The 13,675-nt window shown below is 44.9% G+C and overlaps 1 protein-coding gene across 3 annotated transcripts in view; it reads left to right on the top strand.

The window, feature by feature from the left end:
- The window catches only part of tspan4a (tetraspanin 4a), a 165,514-nt gene that overhangs the window by 37,216 nt on the left and 114,623 nt on the right, over positions 1-13,675 (top strand). Inside the window, exons 1-2 of one of the 3 annotated variants that reach the window (XM_069657903.1) lie at positions 1,999-2,693; positions 3,486-3,565. In XM_069657903.1, the coding sequence (XP_069514004.1) occupies positions 2,684-2,693; positions 3,486-3,565 (90 nt within the window). In that variant the 5' untranslated portion in view covers positions 1,999-2,683. The other 2 variants (XM_069657904.1, XM_069657902.1) reach the window with 2 other exon arrangements.

Genomic DNA, 13,675 nt, shown 5'->3' with positions numbered 1-13,675 from the left:
AATGTGCATCAAAAGGCCACCTGTTAAATAAGAATGATGCTTCTTGCCAGCATAACTCATAAGATAAATTAAATTATAATGAACAGAATTTTAGTCCAGTTTGCTTGTTAACCTTGCAAACTAGCTTGTAACTTAGCAAACATTAGCTCAGTCCCAATTCAGGAGCTGCATCCTTTGAAGGATGTATTTGAAGGCCGAGTGCGTCACAGTGGCGCGTCAAAGGCTCCTTCAGATGCAGCCGACAAATGCGTCCTCCTTTTTCTGAGGGCCACCGGGTGCATCCTTTGTAGCCCAACGTATCCCAAGATTCATTGCACACGCAATTAAAAAAAGATGGCAGACTTTTAAACGGTGGAGGAATACTTATAATTGTAAACGTTTTTGGTTTCAATTCAATCGAAGAGCTAGCGTTAGAAATGTTAAAAACAAAACAAAAAAGGAAACTTTAAATTATATTTAAAACAATAGGTTAAGTTAAGTGACTTTAATTATGTTAGCTAGTTAGCCCCCTGGCTACCTGTTGCAAGAAAAAGAACAAGAAATCCTCTGTAGCCCAGACCGTCTCGTTTGAGTTCGACTTAAGTGTCTACACAGGCTACGAAGGACTCATCCTTCGAAGGATGCAGCCCCCGAATTGAGACACAGCGGTTGTATTAATGAGAAAACTAGCGATCCTCAAAGAATTTACATGACTTTTTGCTACAAAGAACTTTGTTATCTTTAGTATCTGTAATCTTGAGTCTTGTCCTTCTCTGACATTTATGCAGAACTGATAAAGTCTAGACTTCCTTGCACAGGATTTCCATATTTGTGCTTTTTCTGGCAAATCCAGATGCCTCTCCTAAATTCATTTTGCCAAAGCTAAAACTTTTCAACCTTTACCCTCTGCTAGTCTGTCCTGTGTCACCTGTAATTGTTGAACAGCAGCTAGATCCGGCATGATGTTGGGATATTACTCTGAAAGAGGCTGTTATCCAAGATTTTAATATTGGTAAAGTATAAACAGTAAATGATCGCAGCACTGATGCAGCTTACATATAGCCTTCTGTAACGAAGGAGCCAAATCTCTGTCATCGTTTTGATTTAGCACCTTATCCAGTAACATTTGGGGAAGACGGCAGTCGCAGCTGCTCTTTAGAGTAATGTCAGCCTGTCAGTCACATTCCCTCTTCAAGGCCGCTGCCAAAAAGCACGCTGGAGACAAAACAGAAATCCATTAAATACTTGATGCAGCCGCAAACAAAGTCAATACCTTTGCATCTTTGAAACGTCCCTGTGGATTCATAAAGCCACTGACCCGGACGTCTACCTGGCTGCGGAGAGCGTGTAGTTATTTTGAGTGAATGTCAGCAGCAGTGTGCTCTTCACTGCACAGGAACAGGCTTTAGGTGAGTTGTCTTTTGTATGGAAATCTGTGTAAGGTGCAGCTACATAGATAGTGTATGACCCAAGAGGAGGTCCGGTGGGAGAGAGGGAACATGTGAGCGGCTCGGGCTGCGTGCAAGAACAACCTCTGCATGTGGAATTAGTTCTAGGCAGAGAAAAGAGGAGGAGGAGGAAGCACTAGCGCAAGAGCAGCAGGCTTCTAGTATGTTAACAGCACACCAGGTTTTCTGTGCGTCAGTGTGTGCATGTACATGTTGTGTGTGTGTGTGTGCATGTGTGAGTGTTATCTGCTAGATGGTGAGGCATGATTGGCGTGCGCACAAGGGAGGATGGGGCTGCCACACACTGATTGGTTGTCCTCCCTCGTAGGGTGTGGCCAGAATATGAATGACTGCTCCTGCCTTTCGCGCTGCCAGGTTTTGGGGACAGTTTCCGAGGAGGGATGGGGTGTTTGAGATTGTTAGTGTGGAGGGGAGAGCATCGGCGCTTGTGAGAGAAGAGAGGAAAGAAAAGGGGAGGAGGAGGGGGAACAGAGAGAGAGAGAGCAGGAGCTTTTGAAGAGAGAGAGGGAGGGAGCTCGAGGCAGCGAGGCTGGACTACCGCTCAAACACTGCAGTCTTTCTTTGGCTTCTCTGAGGAACTGTCTCTCTTCTTCCTGCCTGTCTCTTCTTCTTCTTTCGCTGCTTGGCCATGACCCCGCTGGACACCTTGCTCTCCTTTCCCACCTAGAGAAAAAGGATAGCGGAGAAAGGGAGAGGGACGAGAAGAGGGGACACCGCCGCACACTTTGCCTCACTGATGAGAGTCTGGAAATTAATTAACAGCCGCCAGCAGAGAGGAGGGAGCGCACAGAGGGGCTCAGAGTGAGGTGCAGGACGGGAATAAGAGGGAGTTGAAGAGGGCGAGTTGATAGATGTGTGAGGAGAGAGGCAGAGACACTTTTCAGAGGCGAAAAAAAGGGACAAGTTAGGGCAGCGAGAAAAGACGCGACGGGGAATTCAAGCCAAAGAATTGTCCGCTCTCATGCTGTATTCATCCTTTCACGCTTCTTTTCAGCCTCCCTCTCACATTGGTAACACCATCCTCCCCTCTCATCTTGTCTTATTAAGTTCTTCCCTTTTTTTCTTTTTGCATGTCAGCAAAAGCACATCAGCCACATGCTGAACACTCAGCCACCTCTTAGACCACAGCGTAGCAATTTTCATTCTCACTGGACGTTACTGAGTAAAAGAAGTTGATTGGCTGAAGCAGGGGTGCCGTTTCCTACCGACTGGAGGCACCTGCTCAGGAATCTCTCATGAGACCAGGTAGGACGTTTCTGGATCATTTTGCCGAGCCACGAGCAGCTGGAGCGGTCCAGCAGAAGCTCGCCGGTCTTTTACCTGATTGAACTGTTAGGAGATGAAACTGCAAACCAGCTTATCTCTGTGAGCGTGACACCTGTGTTTGAGCGATTACAGGGATGTGCAGAAGTGTGTGTGTGTGTTGGGATTATGTCCTAAATACACAGAATTACACAGGTGTTGCGTTGGGATTATGCAAAGTCTCCTGCTCTATATAGCGGCACTGTAGGATTAAAGAGAGGAACTCCAGTAAAGTGAATGGCAGCACATTCTCTTCCACAGATTAACTCAGATTAAGTGTGATCACACCTGGGGTTTAATTAAATCAGCCCTTCCAGGGTTTGATAGGGGTCATAATTATTTCGAGCTAAACTGGAGATAGGTTGAATTAACTCTGGAATCCATCTGTCAGCCCTCGGTGGAATAACTCCTGGTCCCTCGTTGTGGACTTTTCTCAAACCTGAAGCACGCAGAGTGACTGTTAAAGACTCTTAAAGACTCGTTCAGCTTCCATAATGAGACGCTCGAGCACAGACGAGACTCCGTACCGGCGCAGTCCGTCTCTGGACAGCAAACCTGACACGCCGCCGTTCAGTTCCGGGTTTCACCGCTTCAGTGGGGAGTTTGAGTACAAGCGGCCACCGTTTGCTTTCGGCTTCCACACGACAAAGGGGCCGCAGACGTCCAAGGGGCGCTACGCCCAGGGGAAGAAGTATGTGGTGTTTTACCTGGACCTCTCCTTCATATTCCTCCTAGAACTGCGGCGCTGCAGGATGGCCGAGGGTTGCATGATGGCCCTGCGATACGGAATGGTCTTCTTCAACCTCCTCTTCTGGGTGAGTCCTTTATCTGATCTCTCGCTGAATGTGTTTTTGTTTTGCAGAAAGTGTTGCTTTGCTTTCTTTCTCTGTTGCTCAAATGTTTCTTATCTTGTTGGAGGAAGCTCTGATCTGTGTGTGTCTGTGCAACCAGAGTGGTGTGAGAGGAGCGAGGAGGGGGGGGGAGTGTGAGAAAGAGGCAGATCATGCATTTAGATCATGTGCACTGTGTGGGTGAGCCAGCTTTTTCTGCTCCCTATACAGTATTCTGAGTGTGGGCGTGCTCTGCATTGTTGGCCCTGTCAAGCTTTGGGATATTTGGAACTTGCATTATGTGCAAACAAGCTAATCAGTGTTACCGTTGTGCTGTGATTCTTTACCTTTACCTCTTCTTCACCCTCCTCCCAAGCCCATCAAAGCATCTGCTGTCAAGCAGCTCCGTCAGGATGATGGTATCTGTGTGCCGTGGGGACGTTTGAGCTTCAGTGTCTGTCTGCTTCTGTCAATCCCACTCCGATGGCCTCACAACAGATCACTTTCATTTGCAGTGTGAGGCCTGTCATGAACCACAGCTGGGTTTCACATTAAAAGAGGCGCAGTGTCTTTATGAGGGGTTTTTTTTTTCTCTCTTTTCCCACAGACTCTTTTTTGTGCAATGCAATGCAAGTTGTTCAGAGTTATTTAGGGATGCTATAGACTCTGTGGTTACCTGACTGGGATTACTTTGATTTGTCTTGTGTGCGTATTGGTAATGGAATGAGCTGAGACCTTGAACCATGGAATGCAATCTAGCAGCCAAGACGCAATCTCCCTCTGGGAATGAGTGACCTCTTCACCTCTACATCTTCTGTCAGCTGTAAACTGCTGCGAAAGAGGGCTGGCGGTATTTCTTATTAGGGCACTCTGTGTGTGTGTGTGTGCGTGTGTGTGTGTGTTTGTGTGTGCGTGTTGCCTGGGGATAAATAATGACTGCATGACCAGGACGAGCCTTCTCCTCCAAGAGGCCAATCACGTTATGATCCTCCAGGTAAGAACAGAGCGGCTCTTCCAATATAACGCCTGTCTTTGAGAATACAAGTTTCAGGAGCAGCGGATGGCTAATGTCACACCTCAATGTTTCACCATTTCAGCAGCAATTTACAAGCTGTTTCATGTCGATCCAAACCCAGTTTCTGCACATCTCATTCACAATTTAGCCTTCTTAGCGGGTGCCTTCGCCAGTGTCGAATGTGACCTCAATATTGTGCCGACAGCAGAGTGGATGGGACAGCTGCTCTCAGCCCCGACAGTCAACACAGATTAAACGAACACTGGGCCAATCAAAATATGTTTAATTTGCGCTGTACTTTCACTTTCAGACTGGCAAAGCAAATGAGGGTTCACATCCTGCAGGGAGAGGAGGAGCACAGCAGGGGATCTAATTAACAACAGCTCTCACATATATAGATTACTTACATCAGTGAGATTCCCAAGTCCACGAGCTCGATAAGTTCTGACAGAGTTTCTGGGGAGGGGTTCTCCTCTAAAATAGCACTACTTCAATCAGTCAAAAAAAAAAAGTCACATCATAGAGTCACGTAAATAGCAGCCGCTGCACTGTGCTGTGCCATGACAGAGATCATTAGACCTAACACAGAGTGTGAACGAATGTGGTGGTGGTTTTCTGAGCTTACCCAGACTCACACGGCGCCCTCGCATGTGACAAACTAGTGTTTCTGATTTCACGACATTAATTTCAATTCAAATGAAAGAGAGTCGTCGGTGCGTACACCGTGCAAGAAAATAAATGTCCATACTGACAGGAAACGCCTGAGGTCTGCTAAAGTCATTCTCTGCTTACTTTGCAGTGGACAGAGATCACTCCACTTTGTGATGTATTGATTATATATTAACGGCTATAAAGTTGAATTGTATTGAGCCCACTCCCCCCTCCAATATTGCAACAATAAGGAAACACACCCAGGAAACCACGTTTTATGAGATAGAGATCATGACCCTACAGGACTGTCTACAACATCTAATGGGCTTCTCACGGAAGGGAAGCACTCGAGTCTGCCTTAAAACCAATACTGGATTACTAACACTAATAGATAATGTTAGTTGCACCCCCACTAGTGGCTGCAAACCAATATCCATGCCAGAGAAAGATCGAGTACATGTGTGTCAAAGGAAACCAATAATACCAATATGGCCTGCTGTGTCCAGTAGTTTACAAGCGATGTTTACATATCAAACAACTATGAACATATTGCTGAGAGAGAAATGAAAATGTAATGAAACTGTTGTGAACATACACTGTATAAAGTACAAAGAAACAGCAGAGCTCTCCAGGTTGACCTCTGACATTGAGTTCAACCAATCCACGACGTTAAGACCCAGGAGTGTGTACACATTGATTGCACATTGCATAAAAGAGTAAAGAATGCAGCTTTTCTAGTCTTCCAACCACTCAAAGCTGCTTTTACACTACATGTCACATTCACACTTTCACACTCACATTCACACACTGATGACAAAGACCAAAGTGCCAGTTTCCAATCTGGATCTATGCCTTCACACCTGATGGCTCTGCCTTCAGGAGCGATTTGGGGTTCTGCGTTTTGCCCAAGGACACTTTCACATGTGACTATAGCAGCCAGGGATCAAACCCCCATCCTTCCGATTGAGAGACGACCCACTTTACCACCGAGCCACAGCCGCCCCACGAATTACAAGATTGCCACAAGTGGCCGCAAGATGTGTCGCAACAATTGTAATCGTGTGTTGTGTATTGAAGCGTGATCATCTCAATTTCTGCATACTGCCTGAAAATGCAGAATCAGCAGGCAGATCAGATTTCTGCTTTTTTTTTGCCTTTGTTATATAGGACAGCTGAAGCGAGACAGGACATGCGGGGAGTAGAGAGCGGAGAATGACACGCACCAAATGATCAGCAGACCGGGAGTCAAGCTTGTGATCAGTGCGTGGAGGACTGTTGCCTCTGGTCATGGGGCGCCTGCTCTACCAGCTGAGCTAAACCAGCGCCCCTTTTAGTATCTTTTTCTAGTGTGTTTGTAGTCCTAGTAGTATTGACCAATCATGTATCAGCATCAGCAGGAAATAGAGTCTGTGTGGATAGCAAAAGGTGCGAAACGCAGTCCTTCCAAATACCATGACGACAATTTACCTTTTATCCATCTCTATAAACTGCATGTGAAAGCAGCTACCAATCTGTTCTTAGACGTTGTTTCTCAACCCCAACTCAGTGCTTGCCTCTAGTCGGACTGTAAACAATGAAACTAGGTGCATAAAAAGGTGGAATTGGCTGACGTCCTTTATCGCTAACCATTGTCTGCACAGGAAGCCCTGAAAAGTTGCCCGTCGCTCCCTGAGGCTATATTGTCGTCACACGATGGCCGATGGGTTCCATCGTTGGTATCATGGGAGCACACGCTTGAAGAGCTTCTACTGGGTACGAAAAGAAGTGCGATGTGTTCTGCAGGAAGAGTCGCAGCCACTGGGAAAGGAATGGAAGAACCAGGAAGTTATGTATACATGTGTATGTGCAGTGTCAGCTCTCGCTGAAATGACAGAAAGTGTCACTGAGAGAAACTCAGAGAGGAAAGTGAGGAGATAACGACAGTTCAGTCCTGACTGTTTAAATCACGGAGGAACTCTGTGAATTGTAGAGCAAGTAGTGCTTAGCATCAAAGACTTCCAGTGTATAACTAAGAGAATCTCACAAGGTAGCGCTAAATCCACTGACATTGAAAACCAATTTTAACATACAGCATGGTAGATAGCACTCGCACCAGGAGAGCAGCATCGACGACAAGAATAATTAAGAGCAATGGCAGTCTCTCTGCCAAGTGTGCTTAATGTACAGGAAGTCGTCATGCTGCAGATACACACTGACAACTAGATTAGAAAGCGACACACTGCTCTCACACAGAGGAAACCTTCCAGTGTTAATATGCTTATATATATATATATATATATATATATATATATTTAGCAGCGAAACATTTAGACGGTTTCATTGTGCAGGTATGGATCCTCACTGTGACTCGGCAGGCTGAGTGAGAAGATGTGGGGAAACGTGACAGACTATACATACCCGCCTGCAAATGTACAGTACAAGCTGTCTTGAATACTTAATGCATGCAGGCTGAAAAAGCAGCTCTGAGAGGTTTGTGTCTCTTCTGAACTGTGGTCGCCTCAGACTTCACAGCAGTTAGAACTGAAGCGACATCTCAGAGTCATATAGATCTTTCCTATAGCTTAAAATTACCTCCAAAAAGTGCATCTTCTTGGTGCCCTGCTCTTGTAGTTAATGTTTTATTCCTGGTTATTTTCCCCATCTGTCATTTTAAGTACTTGCAGTGCCTTTTGTAATATCACTGCAACTATTTAAACACTTATTGTTTTATTTCTCAGCTTTTCTTTTATTACCTCACATGTTGTGTCCCCTTTTATCCCACTGAAACTTCTTAAACCACTCCTACAGCCTGACCTACTTCTCTTTTGTCCATCTGCACTCTCAGTATGCCCATATTTTCACCCAAAAATGGCGGAATTTACAGCTTCTATTGGTTTATAGCCTGGTTATCTATCTTAGTCGTACCACAACTATGTGTGTTTAAACTGGATCACTAACTATGCAGTAAACAATGTCAAAGCTACGCCTACAAAAATTCTGTTGATGAATGATGGAGTTATCCCAAACTCAATCAGCTATTGTCTGATGATGACATGGCCTCCAGGAGCAACGGTGAACATGTCGGGCATTCCGGTTTAGCCAGCGGTTTCTCGCGCTGCGTTGTTCACAGTCCAGTTAGCATCTTGAGAAGCGACCGTGTGTTCAGATCCAAAGTGAAGCGAGATTGGCCCGTCTAAATGTGTCTGCAAGATAAACACAGTCATTTCTTGGTTCATCACATCCCCCGGAGGAGCGCCCGCTCATCTGTTTCTGGTGAGTCTCAGTTTCACCGTAAATAGTGAAGTTACACAGAGGCTTCACTCTGGCTTACTGCAGCAGTATGAACCCGAAAAAGAAACAGATTTTCTTGTGATTTATTTACAATTCACAGGTCAAAAAATGATGCAGATTAGAAAAAGTCAAAATGAAGCTTTGTCAGGTCTGTCGTCAAGAGGAGAAGAAAACTACTTTTAAAATGCTTGTTTGTTGAACGGAGGTCGGCTCGATCATTTCTGATAAATTCAAGGAAGTCGGGAAATCTGAACGCTGAACATCTTTCGCAGCGTCAAGCGAATTTATCTCAAGTTGAATTTTGATCTAGAACGGATTGTTAGCTGAACGTGCTGCAGATGTCTATTGGAGATTAATAAGAAGGTAAATCGTTGTCAGATGACGCTGACGGGAGTTGGGATGTCATTACGGCGCATGACGTTCTGCCTGCTTTTGCTCTTCACACTGTTCTTCCTGGATACGTCGCAGCCTGCTGATTGGTCGATATTACTCGGACTACAAGCGCAGTACAAACGCACACCAGAACAATTCCTGTACTGAAGTCCAGTCGTGTGCCTACAAACAGAGCTCACCCCAAACTGGATGAAATAAATAATTTAACTCCTAGCCTGGTGGAGTGTGAGCTGTGAAATGTTTTCAGGTCAACTTGGTACTCAGGTGTTTAAGATGGAAGTCAGACCTCCACGCTTTGTTTTCCTCCCAGCTTGGCATCACGCCGCTCCGTCGTGGTGGGCAGCAAACTGCCAATCACACACGCTGTGCTGAACTGAGAGCAGCAGGAGGCGGAGGAGAACCGAACAGTGGTGGAGGAGGTCAGGAGGCTTTTTGTTCAGGTGGCTGTAAGAAAAGACCTGCAGAGAGTGCGAAGCTCTGGCCTTCCTGTGACGTGATTTCAGTACTAAACTGGAGATCTGTTTTTCATTTCAACCTTGGTGGTGATGGTGGTAAGAGGTAGTAAAAGTTATCGGCCTCTGTATTCAGGTAGAAGGCCAGAAGTTTGCGAGATAGTCTTATTAAATCTGGCACAGGTTGTATTTTCTAACCTAATACTCATTCACAATGCAAACGCCGTGCTTTGATTTAATATAGGCAGGTTATATTTCCACCTCCTCAAGCTGTGAATCTCATCTCTCTCGCTCTTTAATATTTTTATTTGCATTTACCTGAGCTGTATTTAGTTTGAATGCCACCGCCCACCTTTTACTGGAGGACAGAGCGTTTCATTTAATGCAGGAAATCAACACAAACATCGACAAACTACAGGGTCTATGCTTCATCTGATGCTTTTGACCTGCTGGGAGCTACTGCAGAATAAAGAGATCCCTTTTCTGTGCAGTGAATGAAACGATTGTGCAAAAGTTTGTGGAGTCAAAGTCATACGTTGCAAACAGAAATTAGTGGTTACAATGTTACAATTTCATTTAGCAGATGCTTTTGTCCAAAGCGACGTATATCTGAGAGTTAATACAACACAAGATCAAGACAGGAGGGAACGAGGACAGTAAGTGCCAGCAAACAGCTTCCAGTGTGATTGGACACTGGTGCCAACAGGCAGTCTATAGGGCATTTAAATAATAATAATCATTGTCAGCAAGATCAACAAGATCAGTATAGTCATCATCATCATCATGAAAATCCTAGTCAACATCAACAACATCCTCGATGTCATCATCATCAATAGCATCAATATCATTAAGGTCAGAGGTGTTCATAAAGAGCTGGGTCTTTAGCTTCTTCTTAAAGGTGAAAGGGACTCTGCGGACCGAATGGAGTTTGGCAGCTCGTTCCACCACCGGGGGACGACTGAGGAGAAGAGTCTAGTTAGAGACTTAGGGCCCTGTTGTGATGGGAGTACCAGGCGCCTTTCATTGGCAGAGTGTAGTGGGCGTAGACCTGGATGAGGGCGTTCAGGTAGGCAGGAGTCGTTTTTGTTGCTGTTTTGTGAGCGAGCAACAGGGTTTGATTTAATGCAAGCGGTGACTGGGAGCCAGTGGAGGGATATGAGCAGTGGAGTGACATGTGCTGTTTTGGGTTGATTGAAGACCAGTCCCGCTGCTGCGTTCTGCTTCATCTGCAGAGGTTTGAATGTGCATGCAGGAAGGCCCGCCAGTAGGGAGTTGCTGTAATCATTGCGCGATATCACGAGAGCCTGAACCAGCGGTTGTGTTGCATGCTCTGACAGGTAAAACTGTAACATTTTTACAACTTAGACAGGCTTGGATGATGCTCTCCCTGAGACAATCCTGACGATAGCCACAACTAGGGCAAATTTTACCTGTTGCACAGAACAAATACAGAAAATGAAATCAACCTTGCTGTCCGTTTCTGAAACTTTGAGAAAGTGCCATACTGCAGACATCTTGCACCTTTCTTCAGTGCAGGCAGTGCGCTCGCCGAGTTAATGTCGAGCTTTTTTAGGGAATCATCGAGCATTTAGCCAAAATTAAAGTGTTGTTTTATCGGTGGAAAATTTTGGCAGAAAATATTGGCATATCTGACGATGCCGATAGCGTGCTGATAATATCGTGCATCCCTAACCACAACAATATAAGTACAATGGGCTGTAACTGCTTCTAACTTCACTATTTCAAGGGAAAGAAAAATCTGTTTCCATCTCATTATTTGTGCTTTTCCTGAGTAACACATTTTGATTCAGTTACATCCCTTCTGGCGGTTCCTTGAAAAACCAGTGACTGAATTCATAATTGATCTCCTGTGATGTAAAACAGGAAGTCAAGCAAGTTATGACACTGTTTTTCATCAGTTTGTCAGCAGCAGTTAGAAGAAGAGAAGGACCAATTTTCTGCTATCTCTTGTTCCCCCGGTGTTACCGACACGTCAAACCATGAGGAACAAAGTAGAGAAAAAAATGTGTAATGTGCAAACAAAATGGATCTGGATTAAAAGTGCAGGTTTTCTTCAAAAGACGTCATAAAAAAGGAAAAAAGTTATTATTATTATATATATAGAGTTTGTTGATCAGTCAGTTTCCTGACACAGAAGGTTTATTGGAATTTACCCAGCATCCACTTCTTGTTGGCTACTTCTCTCCATTCACTCTGATTCATTTAATATTTTGCTCACTGTTGCATATAAAGTGTCAAATAACAGACTCATTTAAAGCTCCCCTCTGGGTCGTAGTGGTTGCATCACTGCACAACAAAACACCATTTGGCAAACATCTAGAAATGTCTGAATTCCGACAATAAGGCAGCGGCACATTTCTGCAGAGGGAGGTGAGCGGTAAAGGATCGGTTCATGAGCAGAATTTGTTGGAAAATAGAGAGAAGTTGAAGTGGCTTCAGTCAGCAGACAGACTCATGTCACTGCAGACAGAAGTGTCAGACTGTCAGCGACAAACTGTCCGCTCATGTCGGTGTCACCGGCTCATTTTCTCTCAAGGCAACATCGAGAGGTCAGCGAGTCAAACTGAGACGGGTGTGTGATATCGGTCGTTATGATTGAGGTCAGAGCTGCTGGTCTGCTGATAGCGAACGAGCCAGGAAGATGGGAACAAGTGCAGATGGCAGTTTTCACGGGAGAGAAGATACTGCTTTCCTGCTCGAAAGGGGCTCTGATAAGACCCGGAACTTTGCGCGTGTTTCTCTGCAGGACGACGTCTGAAACATGTTTCCTAAACTAATCTGTGTCAAACTTTAAATCATTTCTCTTTTGTCATGCTCCTCTTTATTATTCGTATCTGTCATTTTGATTGCTTACAGCTTTGAGTGTAATGACAGCATTGTTGATAATAATGCTCTTTGCTCCTTTGTTTTAAGCAGTCTTTCTAAATGAAGTACAGATAGGAGCAGATAGGTTTAAACTTAATTTTATGTCCCCAAGCATCCACGTTATGCTCCCTGCTGCACTTGTCACCTCTGTTTACATTACATGAGGCGTTCTTGCAGAGTTGACAGCGAAGACAATGCTTCTGGTAATGGAAAGGGAAGAGAAAATGGGGAGAAAGAAAACAAAATGAAGCTCTAATTATGCATCAGAGTCGCTCTAAGTTAGTTGAACAAAGGGACATTTTACTGCGGAGGAGCTGCGGTGTGTTTGTGCTGTTTTTCAATCAGACTTTCACCTTCATTTCTTTCCTTTTATCTGACATTAAAATAGGGAAAAAACATCAGTAAGTCATTTGTTTGTCCATGTTTCATCGGCTACATTTTTGTTGTACTTGTAGTAGATGCAGTCATAATATTATAGTTATTACAACACATGCATTCTGTCGTGTCTGTTTGTTTCTCTCTGAGCAAAAGCGCGGAACAAAGCCATTACTCAGTCTGAATTCACATGTCATTAAAAAGGTGCATCAACTTGCAGATTGTCATGGAAACAAGTCTCTTTCGGCGCTCTGCATGAAAAGGAATCCCAAGGTCCGCTTCTGTGTGTCGGTGTTTGTGTGTGCGCTCAGATACTATATGTCACACACTTGTGCCAATAGTGTCAACAGCAGCCAGCACGCCTCACTCAGAGTGGATTCCAATGACTCTACACTTACTCGGGTCTACAGTCGTTTGCTCTCGATACCCATTACTGTAAGTGTGTGAATAATGTCAGCTCTCTGACCTCGTGCATCGCCGCCTGTGTGGGAGAGAGCAGTCCAAGTATCTCTGCTTCCCAGACAATGCAACAGCAACAGAAATAAATAAAAAGTTAAAATGGAGAGATGGATTTCTGGGCTGCGGGACAAATGCTCATTATCCCCTAAAAGTAGCAGCAACGACTGCACCATAAAAATTGCATCATCGGGCAACTGAAGAGAAATAAAAATACGACGATGCACAACGCTAATTGTCCTCAGCAGAAAACCACCACCGAGATGTAAAAAAGCGCCCCACAGCTACAAAATACCAAACCAAGACGTCTCATTTACAGCCACTTTTTAATTAATCTTGTTAGCACAAACGAGGCTTTTCCACGCTGCAGGGAGGCGGGCGGGCGAGGGTGGAGGAGGGCATAAAACCCATGAAGCAGCGGGTGAGGCTGGGACGGAAAAAGAGAAAGATATGAAAGAGAGCAGAGAGTGAAGAAGACACGTCCTCTGAAGTTGTGTTTACTTGTCATCGTAATGTAGGTCAGAGCCCAGTGGAGGAATCATGGATTGCCGGAGTTGTGAATGGGTTGCCTCTGTCTCCGCTGATTTAGCCCGATCA

The sequence above is a fragment of the Semicossyphus pulcher genome, unplaced genomic scaffold, assembly GCF_022749685.1.
Source record: "Semicossyphus pulcher isolate SPU_LCO1_2020_fin unplaced genomic scaffold, fSemPul1.0.p SCAF_1, whole genome shotgun sequence".
In the NCBI taxonomy this organism is placed as follows: Eukaryota; Metazoa; Chordata; class Actinopteri; order Labriformes; family Labridae; genus Semicossyphus; species Semicossyphus pulcher.
This window is presented reverse-complemented; position numbering and strand designations above follow the sequence as displayed.